At 45.3% G+C, this 18,460-nt stretch overlaps 1 protein-coding gene across 1 annotated transcript in view; it reads left to right on the top strand.

Moving 5' to 3' along the window:
* The first annotated feature begins 7,049 nt into the window (after window positions 1–7,049).
* The window catches only part of BLK (BLK proto-oncogene, Src family tyrosine kinase), a 22,975-nt gene continuing 11,564 nt past the window's right edge, over window positions 7,050–18,460 (top strand). Inside the window, exons 1-5 of the mRNA XM_015429105.1 lie at window positions 7,050–7,108; window positions 10,764–10,859; window positions 12,478–12,576; window positions 13,192–13,295; window positions 14,231–14,380. Of these exons, the coding sequence (XP_015284591.1) occupies window positions 7,050–7,108; window positions 10,764–10,859; window positions 12,478–12,576; window positions 13,192–13,295; window positions 14,231–14,380 (508 nt within the window). The remainder of the gene's footprint in view (window positions 7,109–10,763; window positions 10,860–12,477; window positions 12,577–13,191; window positions 13,296–14,230; window positions 14,381–18,460) is intronic.

Here is an 18,460-nt window from a genome sequence, read left to right as displayed (position 1 = left end):
GGGGGGACTTGGCAAGCCTAAAGAATGGAGGGAAGGTTAGCAGGCTTACAGTGTCCCTGGGGACACCTGTCATTTTGAACCAGTGAGTTCCCATACAGGAACTCTTTTAAACTGTGTATCAGAAGGTCTGATCCTGACCACTACAGCATGGGGGGGGGGGCTCCACTCTTCCCCTTTGCTAGTTTTCCTATCTGAAATGGTAAGAAAAATTGCCGGGGAGGAGGCAGAAGCCCCTTCTCCCCATGCCATGGTTATTCCTACCACAATCAGCCCCCATGGCACAGCTGAGAGAGGAGTTCCTGGCTGGGAACTCACTACTTCAAAATGGGAGGTGTAATGCTGTATCATCTAGTTTGTCCTAAAGTAGGCCTGACCAAACTCCAGATGGGTGTAGGGAGCTGCCTCTGCTTTGTTGTTGTGCTGAGGGAAACCTGACTATGCTCAGAGGCACTTTTATCTTTATAACTTTGGGAACAAACTAAGGAACAAAGTGTTGGCTCCACCCTCCCCAGTTCCTAAAGCTGCACCTGAAGCAGAAGACGCTGCCCGTTGAGCAAAGGCTTGTCTTCTCCCACCACTTATCCGCCCTCTCCCCCCCCAAATGAGAGCACATCACTCATAGAAATGCTTGCGCCAAAAATTAACTTGCTTTCCCAAATTTTCCATTATGATATTTGATGTAAAATATTTCCTAGAAATTAATATTTGATTTTAGTACTTGATATTTTACCTCAGTACCTAATTTTAGTATTTGATGGTTTGGTACCCAACATTCTTTAGTATCCAACATTAATTGTAAATGGCTTGTGTCCAATTAACTGAGGGGAGTGCAAAGTTTGCATAATGGAACTTTTCCACATCCTCGTTCACATTGCTGCCCATTGAATACCCTGAAATTTTGTTCCTGGGGAACAAGGGAAGGGACCCTTACAAACAGAATGCAGGACAAAGTGAGGGTCTGCTGAAAAAATCACTTGTCTCCTTTGTCCGTAGAAGGGCACAGCTGTTGGTGGAAAACGATGATGGGATATATGCCAAAGTGTAATGAGATTCATTAGGTGATAGGGAGATGTGTGTTCAGATCCCTCCCCTCAGATACCTCGAACTAGTCATTCGCAGCCTGACTTACCTTGTGATAAGAATGGGGAAGGGTGAGGGAAAGAATCACACACACCACCGTGAGTCCTTGAAGGAAGAGCAGGACAAAATATAATAGACATATGGCTAGATAGATAGTTGATATGCAGTATTATTAGCATTTGACTATATCTTATGCCTCGCAATGGCATTTAATAATCGATTATGTGATAGGTGATACACAGTTATTATATCTTTATTAAAATATTTTTGTCCTACCACTTTCTCCCTCATGAAGTAACTCTTATGAAACTTTTATACTTAGCAGCAGCTTAATGGGCACTTGCTTATTTTTGTGTTCCTTTAAATATATATATATATTAATGTGAGGTGCTAGTATTCAGCTCCCCTTCCAGAACATAAATAACTAATTGGAGTGGTGGTGGAGAGGCATCCTGTCCAGTGTTCCCTCTAAGCTGAATTAGTGTGAGCCAGCTCACAGTTTTTTAGCCTTCGGCTCACATCTTTTTGTCTTAGCTCAGGAAGGATGGCTCCAGAGCAAACTAATTAATGAAGTAGCCAAATTGCTTGCTCACAACTTTAATATCAGGAGCTCACAAAGTAGAATTTTTGTTCACAAGACTCCACAGCTTAGAGGGAGCATTGATATGCTCATACAAAGAATTGCACAGCCTATCATGTTATTACACTGAAGCAATGGTGGAGCATAGGTCCCAGAACATTCTCTAAGGGCAGATGATGTCTGTGATCTTGGATTTTCTCAGGGTCTTAATGGGAGTTTGCATAGATACACAGGTACACTTCCTTGATCGGGATCCTAAAGCTGGAGACCTCCCAGATCCTGTAGAAAAAGCCCAGGAGGAACTCATTAGCATAATAAGCCATACCGAACAGCAGAAACTCATTAGCATATTAGGCCACACCCCTGATAGTACAGCTCATTAGCATATTAGACCATACCCCCATGTTACCAGCAGTGTGGTCATCCAGCCACACCCACCTTTTGCTTCTTATTCTGTTTACCTTGTTTGTTGTCAAAACCCAGGGGTTTTTTTGTAGCAGGAACTCCTTTGCATGTTAGGTCACACACCCCTAATGTAGCCAAGTCTAATGAGTTTCTGCTGTTGGGTGTGGCCTGTTATGCTAATGAGCTCCTGCTAGGCGTGGCCAACTCAGGAGCCAGCTGGAACTCTGTTCCTGTCCAAAAATAGCCCTGGTTTTCATGATGGTAAAGGGGCTGATGAGTTCCAGCAGTGATCCTTGTCATTTCTCCCCCTGTGAAATGTTGGAAGGAGGTGTGCATCCAGGGAGGCATCCCCAAGTCATTTTATTTGCTGAAATGTCCCATCTCTGATTATCAAAACTGCAACCTGATTTATGTTTATATCTGTACAGGATGGGATTATGTGGAAGTAAAAGACAACCCGGGCTGCATGGAAAGCAAAATTCTATATACAGGCAAAAACCTCAAACATTACCGAGAAAGAAGCCACCTCCACCCTCACCCCCAGTAAGTATTCACTTTCACGGCTGAGGATATGCTGTTCTAAACCAATCACAAGTAGGGTTGCCAACTCCATGTTGAGAAATTCCTGGAGATTTGGAGGTGGAGTCTTGGGAGGATGGTGTGTGGGGAGGGGAGGGGCATCTATAGAGTATAATGCCACAGAGTCCGCCCTCCAAAGCAGCCATTTTACCCCCAGGGGGAACTGGTCTCTATAATTTAAGGTTCAGCTGTAATTCTGGGCGATCTCCAGGCCCCATCTGGAAGTTGAGTAAACATGGGAAAACACTGTGTTAAAAACAAAACACACAATTCTGATATGCTACTGTGCCTTCATATATTCGTTTAAACCATATACTTAAATATACAATAAAGACCCTAGTGTATCTTATTAATTGTAGTACATTGATAACAAAAACCTAAAGAACAGTATATATGTTATTTATTTATTTATTATCAAATTTATACCCCACCCTAAAGCGGGCTCAGGGCGGCTTCCATAAAAACATAAATCATTAAAATTACACAAATATTTAACCACACAAATAAAAACAATATAAATACAAAGTGCTGGTGGCAGTTAAAAATTAACCTAGATGGTATATTTTCAGAGTAAATTTCCACTGCCCAGATGTTCCACGATGTTTCTGCTCATAATCAGTTGGATGTTAAAACCACAGACCAGAGCTCTGCAGTAATGGCCTGCAATAGCGGCCTGCAGTAGCGGCGGCCCCTAATTAAATGCCTGGCGGAAGAGCTCCGTCTTGCAGACCCTACAGAACTGCAAAAGGTCCCGCAGGGCCCTGATCTCCTCCGGGAGCTTGTTCCACCAGGTAGGGGCCACCACTGAAAAGGCTCCAGCCCCAGTAATAGCTAGCTTGGCCTTCCTTGGGCCAGGGAGGGTCAGCCGATTTTGAGACCCAGACTGTAGTGCTCTCTGCGGTATATATGGGGAAAGGCGGTCCCATAGGTATGTCGGACCCTGGCCATATAGGGCTTTAAAGGTAAGAACCAGCACCTTGAAACGGATTCAGTACGCTATTGGCAGACAGTGCAGTTTCCTCAGCACAGGCTGGATGTGCTCCCATCTAGGGAGACCCATCTACAGCCTGGCTGCGGCATTCTACACCAGCTGCAGCTTCCAGATCCGCAACAAGGGCAGCCCCATGTAGAGAGCATTACAGTAGTCTAGTCTTGAGGTAACCATCACATGGATCACTGTGGCCAGGACAGTGCGATCAAGGAAGGGAACCAACTGCCTAATCAGCCTAAGGTGGTAAAAGACCGACTTAGCAGTGGCCGCTACCTGAGCCTCCATAGTAAGGGAGGGATCCAGGAGCACACCCAGACTCCGAACCTCCGGCGCTGGCACCAATGAAGCCCCCCTGAAGGTCGGAAGTGGGGTCCCCACCCCCGAACCACCCCGACTCAGGCACAGGACCTCTGTCTTCACTGGATTCAGCTTCAGCCGACTCAGTCTAAGCCAACCAGCCACAGCCTGCAAAGCCCAGACCAAGTCTTCCGGTCTGGAATCTGACTGGCTGCCCAACATCAGATAGAACTGGGTGTCATCAGTGTACTGATGACACCCCAGTCCATAACTCCGGGCAATCTGGGCAAGGGGGCGCATATAGATGTTAAATAACATCGGGGACAGCATGGCCCCTTGGGAGACACCACACTCAAGCGGGTGTCTCCTGGACTGCTGTTCCCCTAATGCCACCCTTTGTCCCCAACCTTGGAGAAAAGAAGAAAGCCATTGTAGGGCAAGCCCCTGAATCCCCACGTCGTGGTGGACTAGTAACTGGTGGTCGACCGTGTCAAACGCGGCTGATAGATCTAACAACAACAGTACCGCTGAACCACCCCGATCAAGATGTCTCCGGAGGTCGTCAGTCAGAGCGACCAAAGCCGTCTCCGTCCCGTGTCCTGGACGGAAGCCGGACTGGAAGGGGTCAAGCGTCGAAGCGTCATCCAGAAAGCCCTGCAGCTGTATCGCCACCGCCCTCTCAATTAATTTGCTCAAATAGGGCAAATTAGAGACCGGCTGATAGTTGGCCAATTCAGCCGGGTCTAAAGAAGTTTTTTTTCAGGAGAGGGTGGATCATCGCTTCCTTGAGTGCCCCAGGGAAATGCCCCTCTATCTTGTAGAAAAGTCCACAGTTACAGAGACGAATATACAGACAGGATTCAATGCTGTAGACTATCTTGCTTTCTGATGAGAGATGCAGCAGTCGTCAATGCCAATATTGTAGCCTGTTCTGCTTTCGGAAAAGAGATGCAGCAAGCATCAAAGCAATACACCTCCCAGGCAAAAGTTGTATATTTCGACACCCTGTGAGGTAGGTGGGGCTGAGAGAAATTGCTCTTTTTCAAGAACAGCTCTTATCAGAGCTAAGACTTGCCCAAGGTCATCCAGGAATGATTTATCAAGGAACAGAATGTTGTGGGGACAAACTTTCTCCCCTGCCATTTTCCTTTGGGAAATAGCCATCTTCATGCTGCTTTGACCTGACACCAGAGAAAAAAATACTGTATATTTTCCCTGGCAAAAGTAAAAGCAGCATAGCGGAAGCTTTTTCCAGCAATAAAATGTCAGAGGAAAAAAGAGTTGGACCCTTCCTCCCCACACTGGCTCTCCTTGTTGGTAATGAAGGGAGGGGGAGTCATTTGCAACAAACATAGAAAAAATACTAATGTGTAGTTGAGCGAGAACTGAAATTCTGCATGTGGAGAAGTTTATTTCAGGAACTTGTACATACATTTTAGGGACAAGCAGCTGACAGTCCAGAAGTTTTATCCAGCCTTCAAGGGTTTGTAATCTGTCCTTCTAGAATTATGCACTTCAGTTACTTCAGTAAGGATCCAGTTTGGTGTAGTGGTTAAGTGCGCAGACTCTAATCTGGGAGAACCAGGTTTGGTTCCCCACTCCTCCACTTGCACCTGCTGGATGACCTTGGGCAAGCCATAGTTCTGGCATAGCTGTTCTTGAAAAAGAGCAGTTTCTCTCAGAGCTCTCTCAGCCCCACCTACCTCACAGGGTGTCTGTTGTGAGGAGGGGAAGGGGAAGGAGTTTGTAAGCCGCTCTCAGACTCCTTTGGGTAGTGAAGGGTGGGGTATAAATCCAATCTCCTCCTCCTCCTCCTCCTCCTCCTCTTCTTCTTCCTCCAGCTGAGGTCCCCTCTGTCCAGTTCCCATATGCAAGCCATTCCAGGCAAATAGGAGTGATCAGTCAAAATGCATAATAAGGAAAGATCTTGGAGAAAGTCTCTTGTGCAATTTATACTAGAACCCAAGGGGTTAAAGAGCCTTTTGTCACTACTTCAGTCCTTTCTCAGTTCCAACTGTGGCTCTATGAGGAAAGAGTTGCTGACCATTGATGCATAATGTAATGGCTTCAGCAAATCATGGGAACAAATTAAATCATTAATTTTCAAGAAACAGCATTTGGCTCCCAGGGGGCATAATCTGGCACTGGAATGATATGTAAATAAATCCGGTTTCTGTGGTGTGATGATGTAATGTTTGGTTTCTTCTTGTTTTTAATTTATTCCTTCCAAAGGTCAAGCCTCAAATTACAACCAAATCTTCTGGCAATGGTAAGAAGAACCTTTTGATTTTTGGAAAGAGCTTTCATGCCTGACCTTTACTTTTTGTGTGATTCTTTGGAGGCCCTTGGAAAGCTAAGAACCATCCTGAGAAACATCTAAAATGAAATTTTACAACAACCCCAGTGTTTAAAAACCCTTATACTTGTAATTTGATCAAAATATTTTTTTTTGTCAGGGATGGATTCTTATCAGCTCTTGATATAATCTAGTCTGTATTCATCCATTTACAAACAATTGTTTTTATACCACCTTTCAGTGAAAATGTTCACAAATATAACCAAAAGCAGCAGTGAAAAAACTAATTCCCGGGTGCTTGTGGAAATTAAAATATCATTAAATGCTTCTGAAATGTGACCAGAGAATGTTCACCTTGTCGGAGCAAAATTCAGATACCTGAGTACATATCTATTTCCATAACAGGATAATCCGTACCTTTCTGGAGCAATTTCAGTTTGGGAAAACACTGGACATGGGGGAAGCCCTAAACTATTTGCCCCGTTGGATAAACATTCATGTGTCCCATCAGTATATGTGGAGCTCCCAAAGGTGCAAATAGTGGCAGTTTGGGGCCAGAAAAATGCTGCAAGGGAAAACCATAAACCCTTTCTCCCTGTGCACTGTGGTCCTAATCTGAATTGGGATTGCAAGAGCTTGTCTGAATATGTGGATGGGGCAGGACCCAGGGAGAGACATAACATGCAGTTAGATACTCAGATTCTTTATCTAGAGATGACGGGGATTGAACCTGGAATTTTCTGTATGTAAAGCAAGGGATATATCCTTGAGCTAGAGGCTATATCTCACATTTCCCCACATCCGGGAGGAATTATAAAGCCATGTATCAAATAGAGATAATACAAAAATCCCAGTATCACAAAAAACAAACAAACCACGAAATGTGGTTACATCCACAGAATTTTTTTTTAGCTTGCCACAAATACCCTCCCAAATACCCTCCCAAATTTACAGTCTCTTCTAAAAACTGGTAGGGTATTTGTGGCAAGTGGGAGATGCATCCACACTAATGCAGCTGTTCAGGAGAATGGGCTAATAACATTCAAATTGCCCTGGATGGTGAGACAGGTACCAGGTGGCAGTAGGAGTATGTAGGTATGTGGCTGCTTAATGGCTAGCAATGTCTGGCACAGAGGGAAGCATCACTGGTCTATCCCAGGCACTGTTAACTGTTCATCAGCCTGGTATCAGCATGGAGCAGTCCCTTTACTCATCAGCAGCACTTCGTGAGCCACCTGTGATTGGTGGAATCACTAATGAACAAATAGAACATTCATCATTGTCACCATTTGTTCCTGTGAACCTAACATATTTTATGAATGGTGCTTTCTCAGTTTTGGTTCTCATTCCTTTGAAAGTAATGTTATGTGCATGCCTGCTGCATGCTCATAAAATACGATTGTGCATATTCCTAAACTAAGCTCTGGAAGACTGTCATGATAAGCCCTGGCTCATGTTAAGCCTTCTCTGTCTGAATCAGGAATACCCAAAACTGTGCCCCATTTGAACCTTCTTAAAACTCTGTACCGAGTTCCTCATAGATAAAAGCAGCCTTGAGTTCTTGCCTTGTAAAATTAGCTTCTTCTCTTTTCTGGCTTCTCCAATAAATCTGAAAGGAAAACTAGCCAGGGCCTGTTCTCACAAAACCTCCTATTGTTCCTAAGCCGTGTGATTTTGCACTGAAAAGAAGGAAGCTTGCTAACAGTTTTGTTTGAAAAGGTCAGACCAAGTGAGATTTAAAACTATCTGTCTCATGGGCATCTATATATAGAAGGTGTCTCGCTTACCATGCATTTCATTATCATGCAGATACATACTCCTTAAAAGAACTTCTCCCCTTCACGGGGGGGGGGGGTGTGTGCTGTTGACATATCTAATAGGATCAGGTTTGCAATTGCCCATGGATGCTCTGGGGACAGAGGAGGGGCACCTGTTGTGATGGCAATATCCAGGGGTCATTTCGTAGAAAAAGAGCCGCAGGAGCTCATTAGCATCCTCCACTGAGAAAATTGCCCACCTACACTCACTCTCTGTTTTCTATGAACTAGCCAGTTTTTGATCCATAAAAGGACTTGTCCTTCTATCCCATGATTTTTGAGCTTACTTAGGAGCCTTTGATGAGGAACTTTATCAAAAGCTTTCTGGAAGTCAAGGTAAATAATATCTATTGGATCCCCCTTGTCCACATGTTTGTTCACCCCCTCAAAGAACACTAACAGGTTAGTGAGACAAGATCTTCCCTTACAGAAACCGTGCTGAGTCTGCCTCAATAGGTTTTGTTCATCTATGTGCCTACTAATTCTTTCCTTAATAATGGTTTCCACCAATTTACCCGGTATCGACGTCAGACTGACTGGCCTGTAATTTCCCGGATCTCCTCTGGAACCCTTTTTAAAGATGGGAGTGACATTAGCTACCTTCCAATCCTCAGGAATGGAGGCAGATTTTAAGGAAAGATTACATATCTTTGTCAGGAGATCTACAAGTTCACATTTGAGTTCTTTCAGAACTCTCGGATGTATGCCATCTGGGCCTGGTGATTTTTCAGTTTTTAAGTTGTCTATCAGTTTTAGGACCTCCTCTCTCGTCACCTCAATCTGACTCAGGTCTTTCAACACCCCTCCTGAAATCAGTGGTTCTGGAGTGGGCAAGCACTTCTCATCTTCCACAGTGAAGACGGAGGCAAAGAATGCATTTAGCTTCTCAGCCATTTCCCTATCATCCTTCAATACTCCTTTTACCCCTTGGTCGTCCAAGGGCCCCACTGCCTCCCTGGCTGGTTTCCTGTTTCTAATGTATTTGAAGAAAGTTTTATTGTTGGTTTTTACGTTTTTTGCTATATGCTCCTCATATTCCCTTTTTGCCTGCCTGACCACAGACTTGCATTTTATTTGCCATAGCCTGTGTTCCGTTTTATCAGCCTCACTGTGACTAGCTTTCCACTGCTTAAAGGAATCTTTTTTACCTTTTACAACTTCCATTACTTTGTTTGTTAACCATGCAGGCTTTTTCCTATACCTGTTTGTGCCTTTCCTAACCTGCAGAATATTTTTTTTGAGCTTCTAGGATCGTAGTTTTAAAGTCATAGAATCATAGAGTCATAGAGTTATAAAGTCATAGAATCATAGAGTTAGAAGGGACCTCCAGGGTCATCTAGTCCAACTCCCTGCACAGTGTAGGAAATCACAAACACCTCTCCCCATACACCCCCAGTGATCCCTGCTCCATGCCCAGAAGATGGCAAAAAACCTCCAGGATCCCTGGCCAAACTGGCCTGGAGAAAAATTGCTTCCTGACCCCAAAGTGGTGATCAGCATTTCCCTGGGCGTGTAAGAAAGGGCTACAAGAACTAAGCACTTTTGGAACCCTTCCTTCCCTCCCTCTTATGATCTGCCTAAGTTTACAGAATCAGCATTGCTGTCTGATGGCTATGTAGCCTCTGCTTAAAAACCTCCAAAGAAGAAGAGCCCACCTCCTCCCAGGGAAGCCTTTTCCACTAAGGAACTGCTCTGTCAAGAAGTTCTTCCTAATGTTTAGCCAAAATCTCTTTTGATTTAATTTCAACCCACTGGTTCTGGTTCAACCTTCTGGGTCAACAGAAAACAACACCACACCATCCTCTATATGACAGCCCTTCAAGTACTTGAAGATGGTTATCATATCACATTTCAGTTGTCTCCTCTCCAGGTTAAATGTACCCAGGTCCTTCAACTTTTCCTTATAGGACTTTGTCTCCAAACCCTTCACCATCTTCATTGCCCTCCTCTAGATACATTCCAGCATGTCTATATCCTTCTTAAATTGCAGTGCCTCAAACTGAACACAATACTCTAGGTGAGATCTAACCAGAGCAGAATAAAGCCATACCATCACTTCACGTGATCTGGACACTATACTTCTGATACAGGCCAAAATCGCATTTGCCTTTTTAGCTACCGCATCACACTGCTGACTCATGTTTAGTGTATGGTCTACTAACCCCTAGATCCTTTTTGCACATACTACTGCCAAGACAAGCCTCCCCCATCTTATAATTATGCATTTGATACCTACCTAAATGCAGAACTTTACATTTATCCATGTTGAAATTCGTTTTTCTTTTTTAGCCCAGTTTTGCAGCCTGTCAAGATTATCCTGTATCCTCACTCTGTCTTCTACCATATTTGCTACCCCTCACAATTTAGTAGCATCTGCAAATTTAATAAGTGTTACCTGTGTTCCTTCATCCAAATCATTTATAAAGATGTTGAACAAAACGGGTCCCAGGACAGATCCAAGAGGATGAGGAACCATTAACATGCCCTCTGATTATGTGGAACCTTATCAAAAGCCTTACTAAAATCAAGATAAACTACAGCATTCCCATGATCCAACACCCCTGAGTCAACTGCAACTTGATGGTACTGTACACACATAGCTCCCTCTCTAGCAGCAACGAATTCTAAATCCTATGTATTCAAAGAGCTTACTTCTGGCTTTTGACTCAAAATTTAGGCCCAACCTCTTTTCTTTTGTTTCCTCTTTTCTTGTGCTATAGACAAGCACCTTGTGATTGCGCTCTATGATTTCGCTTCCTCAAGTGACCGGGATTTGGAGCTGACTGTAGGAGAGAAATTTGAAGTCCTTTGCAGGTCAGTAATTGGCAAGCTCTTAACTGATTCAGACAGACTGCTCCTCACTATAATGCAGGGGAAAAAACCTCCAAATGTGGAACACCTCTTATTAGAACACGCTTATCTATCTAGCATTTGTGTGTTTTTAAATATTGTTACCTTTATTTCTATCCTTCAAGAAATCAAGCAGCACACAGAACATTAAAAATTCCCTGGGTAAATAAATACAAATAAATATTGGAAAGCCCCAGTTTCTCCATGCAACAGTCACTGCAGCATGCAAAAGCCGCCCAGTAAATTTCAGGGCAGCAGGAAGATTTGACCATTGTGCCTCCCCAATTAAAATCCAGCATTCTGCTGCAGTTTATGCAATAGGCTACATCCCCACTTCCCGGAAGAAGGACTTGTTTGTCCAGCAATAAAATCCAGCTGAGCAGCTCAACATAATACTAAGAATGGCTCAAGGGTTGCCAGGTCCCTTCAGGCCACCAGCAGGGAATTGGGGGGGGGGGGTAGGGGGCCACATCCGAGTTGGGAAACTCCTGGAGGTTTGGGGATAGAGCCTGGGGAGGACAGGAACCCCAGATGGGTACAACGCACCCTCCAAAGCATTCATTTTCTTCAAGGGAACTGATCTCTGTAGTCTGGAGATGAGTTGTGATTCTTGGAGACCCCCGGATCCCACCTGGAGGCTGGCATCTGTAGATGGCTCCACAAAGACTAAGCTTGTTTCATAAGTGGTGTTGGGATTAATGGTGAGGGGTGCCAGGAAACTGAAACTTCAGGGGGTTGCCTTCTTCTCTGGCTTTCCAGGGGGGAAAATGTAACTTTGGTGAGGGCCAGTCTCAAAGGGGCTATTGTTTTTTGCTTGGTTTGGGGAGCTTTCCCCATTTTCTTCACACTCATGTGTTGATTTGGCTCTCCCCCTCCTGCCTTAACAGACGTTTAATGGGATGTTATCCCATGATGATACCTGTGCCTTGAAAAGCCTCAGCTGCCCATTTCCAAACATTAAGTCTTCCCCCTCCAGACTTCTGGCAAACCTATTCTCCTGAGCAGCCAAGTGTCATCCACTGTCTCCACCAGGCACTACTATCCCCCAACCCCTACCCCACCAGGCAATACCCCTTAACTTCAGGCTCCTCTTCATGCATCTCAAGGGCTAAGCCTCAGAAGACGAGGTGACTGTAGTAGCTATCATTATGGAGCCTGTGTAGAGGCCCAATCTTGGTCTGTGCCACTAAGCCTCCACTGTTGAGTGCCTCAGTCTGTATGGCACAATTTGTGCCAGTCCAGAAGTTCCTAGCAGCTGATGAATGGTATTATCAGTTCTACTTGCCATAGCCATTAAAGGGCTTTACCCATGGCTTTAGCCAGAAACCTGGGCTTGTGCCCTCTCAGCCAGTGTTTGGCAATAGTTACGGCCAAGCACACGAACCCTCCTTCCCCCTTGACGGTGGTAGCAGCCAGGAGTTGTGCCTCATAAGCCATTGCTGGATCCTCATTTATAAAAGTTATTAAAAACCCTGCACTCCATATGGCATCTTTCCCCAGTGTCCAGAATAAACATATAGTTTAGTCTCTTATTCTTTCAGCGTGCATTCATTCACCTATTTTTACCCTACCTTCTTCACAGCAAAGGGGACTGGTGGCTAGCAAAATCACTGACTACGGGAAAGAAAGGCTACATACCTAGTAATTTTGTAGCCTGTGCAGATAGCCTGGAACAAGAAAAGTAAGTTTATGAACTCCATGTGGGGTGAGGAGGGGCCTCTTTGTCTTTACATCATGCAAGCATAGAATCAGTTAGTTGAATGTGACCTTGGGGAATCTCAGACTTCATTTTTAAGCATTTTCCTAACCTTCCACTGGAGCATCTAGGCTGTTAAGAAAAAAGATACAAAGAACCAGATTAGGCAGAGTATGGGGCTTCAGTTCCTGACAAAACTCCCTTGTTTGATGATTATTATACCTGCTCCTCTGTCCAAACTGTACATTGAATCAAAATCTGATGCCCTTCCCTCCATCCATTGCCTTCTGCCCCTAGTCTTTGCTAAGAAGCCACCTTGGTGGCCTTTATTGAGGCGGAAATTAGGATATATGTTTATTCAAATAAAATAAAGTAAAAATAAAAAGTTATAACTCCTTTGGGACCAGTGAAGGAACATGGTAGTTTAACAGGGCTGGATTAAGACATGCTGAGGCCCTAAACTGTCTCAGTGTATTTTGTAGGAAGTAGCAAGGATGAGAAGGAGATCGCTGGAGACACACACACAAAACCGTTGTGAATGTTCCTGGGCTTCCAGTTATTAACAATAAATCATGCTCTGACTCTTTCTTTCTTTCTTAGCTGGTTTTTTAAAGGTCTCAGCAGAAAAGAAACGGAACGCCTACTCATGGCGCCGGGCAATGCTGTGGGTTCATTCTTGATAAGGGAAAGTGAAACAAATCCAGGTAAGGAAATGTTTTTGCAGGGGATCCTTGGTCTCTCCTTTTTTCAGAGATGAGCTGTAATCAAAAAGGGTGAATGACATCAAAATCTAGCACTTCCCCCTGTTGGATGAATGGATTAAAGCATTAAAGCAGTCCTAAATTGTGATTTTAAATTTTGGTTCCGTATATTTCATGTACTGTATTTTATGCTGCCTTGGGCTCCATAAAGATAAAAAGTGGCTAATAAATATTTTAAATAAATAATTACAAATAGAATTGTCTTGGCAACTGTTGATAAATCTTTATTTCAACTTCTGCCTTTCTCCACAATGGGGAGTCAAAGTGGTTTAATTGCTCAGCTCTCCTCCATTCTATCCTCACAACAACCCTGTGAGGTAAGGTTAGGCTGAGGGGGTGTGATTGGCCCAAGGTCACACAGTGATCTTCCACAGCAGAGTGAGAGTTTTTACTGGGCTCTCACAGATCCTAGTCTGACACTCTAATCATTACAACACATGGTGAAATTATGCTCCATAAACTAGACACGTGCCTCATTTGCGATCCAACTACATATTACACAGGAGATCCATTGTTAGCAGTGCAGTCCTAAGCAGAGTCACACCCTTCAGTGACTTCTGTTTAGGATTGCACCGTGGATCCCTCCAGGTTTTTTTTTTTTTTTTAATGCTTCATAGCACTTGAGGGGAGCAGAGCTAAACTAGATTGGAACTGCCACTGAAGCTGCGGGTTTCATCATGCCCCATACATTTTCTATTGTAAAGATTTTAGGATACATTGTTTCCCTCCTCTGAAAATGAATGCAGATTTGAGTGTTTTGCATAATGGATTCAGCTTGCAAAATGAAGGTCTCCGTGGTGAAAAATTTATTTTCACTGAGGACACGCTGTAGGAAACTGTCCTGATGCCAACGAATATTTTCCATTTTCCTGTTGCAGATGCCTTTTCCCTTTCTGTTAGGGACAACAGTTCGTCTCAAGGGGACACTGTCAAACATTACAAGATTCACACGTTGGACAATGGAGGATTTTACATCTGCCCTAGAATCACCTTCCCTTCTGTTCGGGCACTTGTCAAGCATTATTCCAGTAAGTTACCCTTCAAACAGCTTGGGGGTTACAAGACTTGATAAAGCTCAAGAACTGTGATTCACCCGATAGAAGGAATGCATCCTGCACTGTCATGCAACTCAGGTTGTTAGAAGCTCAGGATTGTAAGCTGCCTTGAACCAAGAGGAAAGACGGAATACAAATGTTTTAATAAATAATAATAATAATAAATAAGAGTTGGGTTGCTGGAGAGAAGCAAAACACCCTGGAGTACAACCCAGTTCAGATCTTGCAGGTGAGGCTCATTCAAGCTGAAGAGCTGGGGTTGCTAGAGAGGAGCAAAATGTTCTGCAATGCAAATCAATTTCCCTACTTTTCATGCATGAAATCAGAGTCTGAGCTGTTTCATGCCTTGAAAATGGCATCCAAATCTGATAGCTCAGAACTGCCTTCTTTCTGTACAATGTGTGAGCCAGTAGAATTCCTACAACAGCTTGGCACCGCTAGAGAGAAATAGTGGTTGAAAGCAAAGAAGAAGAAACAAGGGGTGAAAGGGCAGGCACAGAGGGAACGAGGAGCAAAATTAGACACATTATCCCTGAATCTCAAGAGACCTCATCAGCTGTCATTTTCATTTTCTAAAGCTTCTTTTCTGCAAACGCTAGACACCTGGGATGTGCAACAGGCTAAAAACTGCCGTGCCTCTGTTTATCAGCCCTCCCAACACTGAAGCTTGCTGTAATGTCTTATGGGAACAGGGGTGGTGGCTCATTTTCATATATTTTAGCAAGTCTGTGTGTACAATTGGCTTTAAAAAAAAGAACCTGCACATCATATTCTATGCATGGGAACACAGTGCAGGTTCTGAGATGTACTATATGGTATACAGGAAGATGGCAGCAAAGTCATACACCTGTAACTTAGTGTATTTGTGTATGGTTTCAAAATGCAAGTACACTGGGTTGGATAGAGATTACATTCTCCAGTGGCGGTATGGAACTGCCTGCCTCTCACCTTCCACTGCGGCCCACTGATTATCACAAAATCCTGCTCCTGGGGAGCAGGGGTCCTGAGGAATCATATGAGGGGGAATCTGTGGAAATGGCCTGTTTAGTCTGGATCCAACCCATGATCTCCTGTTCCTGACTGACGTCTGCAGAGGAATCACTGCCCAGTATTGGAGGGTTTGTAGTTCAGCCATAGATACTGTAGATGGACTTCTAGAGCTTGATGGGTATGGAAATAGTAGTGAACGGAACACAGCATTGGTGGGGAAGCAAAGGCTAAACAGCGGGGCCAGGGCAGAGAGCAGGAAATCCAGAGCACTGCACCAGTCTGGTGAGTTCTGCTGAACTCAAAAGCTCACACGCTGTTCTGTGTCGTTGGGTTGGTCCTAATCAAAAGTATTACATGGGTGGTGTTTTTGGTTTTTTGGATTTTCCTTTTGGACTGACACATCCATAAACAGCTCCAGTCTGTAGTCAAATTGCAGGAACGCACTAGATCCCTCCTCTGAGAGTTGAGCTGTCAATTTCAGGGTCTGTGTTCTGTTTCTAAGGCATATGCTCCAGTGTTCTCTCCTACTAATGCTGGTAGTGGCGTGGTGGTAAAAAAGCCTGGCCCCTTAGGATTCTTCCTCCTCTTCATCTGTGGGATTGGCTCAGCAACTGCATCCTGAAATGGTTCAGGAAGAGGGTCATTGATATCTCTTCTGATGCAGAAGTGGCTGAGTCCAGGACCCAGGGGGTGATAACTTCTGCTTTCTGCCTAAGAAGTGATGCAGTACAGGTATATTAAACAGGACAACAATTTTGCCCCTTACTTCAATGGCGTTGCCTAATTCTTTTAAGGAGCTGCCTGGGCCCTTTTTCAGATTATCCATTACACATAATACTCAGGTAATACAAAGTTGCTGCATGAAATCAAAATCAGTGATCAAAATAGAGTGGTTGTTAACACTGAGCTGTTGCCAGTGATGTTTCACAGGCCAGTGTACAACTGCAGTGTTAACGTGAACACTCTAGTTGCACAAATACTTTAATGTAATAGAAGCAAACAGATCACCGATGTTACATGGGAAAAAACCAGGAAATTTTCTGATTATCTATGTTACTGCTCAGGTATGCAGATAAGCTTCTGTGAGTCGTACTTTTGCCTCTGATGTCTCAGTCAAACCAGGAATAGAGATCAGCAACTGAAGGATGCTGTCTACTTTCCCAGTTGCCAGTCAATACGTTTTTTAAAGTGTCAAAAAACAATATCTCTAGCAATGGAACTTGGCATGGGGGGTTATCATGGGAGGCTTACTCCTTCAGGGCGCTCCCTACGGTGGAGATTGCGGGCTTAGAGTGTGCTGGTCTAATGCTGGAGGCCGAGGAGAGTTTGGCAATCTGGCTGGTGCCGTCCACCTAACACACCGGCCAGTAGTCTGCCATCCCTACTGGAGGCCGTATCAGGCTGGGCGCTGGAGCACCCTAGGCTTTTAGTCTTGGGTGACTTCAACGTCCATGCCGATGACGCAGCCTCTAGTTGGGCTACGGACCTTGTGATGTCCATGGCGTCACTGGGACTCTCCCAATGGGTATCGACCCCCATGCATCGGGCTGGGCACACGCTCGATCTGATCTTTGCCGCAGGGATTACGGTGGACCGGATTACTGCGAAAGTGGTACCATGGTCGGACCACCATGCCCTGAAGGCTCTTGCAAATGTCCCACCCCGACCCCGTTTAGGCAGCGAGTGAATTTTAGCTTGTCCACGGAGCCTAATGGACCCAATGCAGCTTCAGATGGCTCTGCGGGATCCGATGCCCCCTGGCGGCTCGTTGGATGAGCTTGTGGTTGACTGGCATAGCCACCTTTCTATGGCCATCGATGAGATCGCTCCCCGGCGCCCTCTGCGCCCTCACTCTAAGCTGGCCCCCTGGTATACCCAGGGGCTGTGGCTTATGAAGCAGGAGCTTAGACGGTTAGAGAGACGGTGGCGTCGAATTCGCGACGAGGCTACAAGAGCATCTTATAGGACGTTTATGAGATCCTATGAGATGGCAGTCAAGGCTGCGAAGAGAGATTTCTACACAGCTAGGGTTGCGTCCGTTAGCTCATGCCCGGCCCAATTATTTAGAACAATTCAGTCACTGACAACTCTGCCACAGGGCAGACAAAATAGTAGGGAATTGGATATTGACTCTGAGGCTTTTGCGAGCTATTTTGCGGAAAAAGTCTTGACGCTCTGCCGCAACCTCCCCGCCACAGTTGATACAGTGAGTGAACTTGAGGCCCCTTGCATGGTTTTGCCGGGTTTGGAGGGCTTTAACTGGCTCAGCGTGGAGGAAGTTGATAGAGTGCTTGTATCTGTGCGTCCAACCACTTGCAGCCTTGATCCGTGCCCCTCTTGGCTCATCAAAGCGGGCCACGAGGGGTTTCGAGGTGCCTTGAGGGAGATTGTCAACAAGTCCCTCTTGGAGGGGCGGTTCCCCGAGGCACTCAAGGAAGTGATGATCTGCCCTCTCCTGAAAAAGCCAACTCTGGACCCGGCTGAATTGGCCAGCTATCGGCCGGTGTCCAATTTGCCCTATTTGGGCAAACTGATTGAGAGGGCGGTGGCGACTCAGCTACAGGGCTTTCTAGATGACACTTCCGTCCTTGATCCATTCCAATCTGGCTTCCGCCCGGGGTATGGGACGGAGACAGCGCTGGTTGCCCTTACTGACGACCTCCATAACATCTGGATCGAGGTGGTGTGGCGGCGCTGTTGTTGTTAGATCTGTCGGCTGCATTCGATACGGTCGACCACCAGCTGCTGATCCACCGCCTTGCCGACGTGGGGATTCAGGGGCTCGCCCTTCAATGGCTTGCCTCTTTTCTCCAAGGTCAGGGACAGAGGGTTGGGCTAGGGGAGCAGCAGTCCCAGAGGCACCTGCTGGAATGTGGAGTGCCTCAGGGGGCAGTACTCACCCCGATGCTATTTAACATATATATGCGCCCCCTCGCCCAGATTGTTCGGAGGTACGGGCTTGGGTGTCATTAATATGCAGATGACACCCAGCTCTATCTGATGTTGGGCGACCAGTCGGACTCTGATCCAGAAGATCTTCACCGGGCCCTACAGGCCGTGGCT

Source organism: Gekko japonicus, unplaced genomic scaffold, assembly GCF_001447785.1.
Source record: "Gekko japonicus isolate JY-2015 unplaced genomic scaffold, Gekko_japonicus_V1.1 scaffold7, whole genome shotgun sequence".
Classification (NCBI taxonomy): Eukaryota; Metazoa; Chordata; class Lepidosauria; order Squamata; family Gekkonidae; genus Gekko; species Gekko japonicus.
This window is presented reverse-complemented; position numbering and strand designations above follow the sequence as displayed.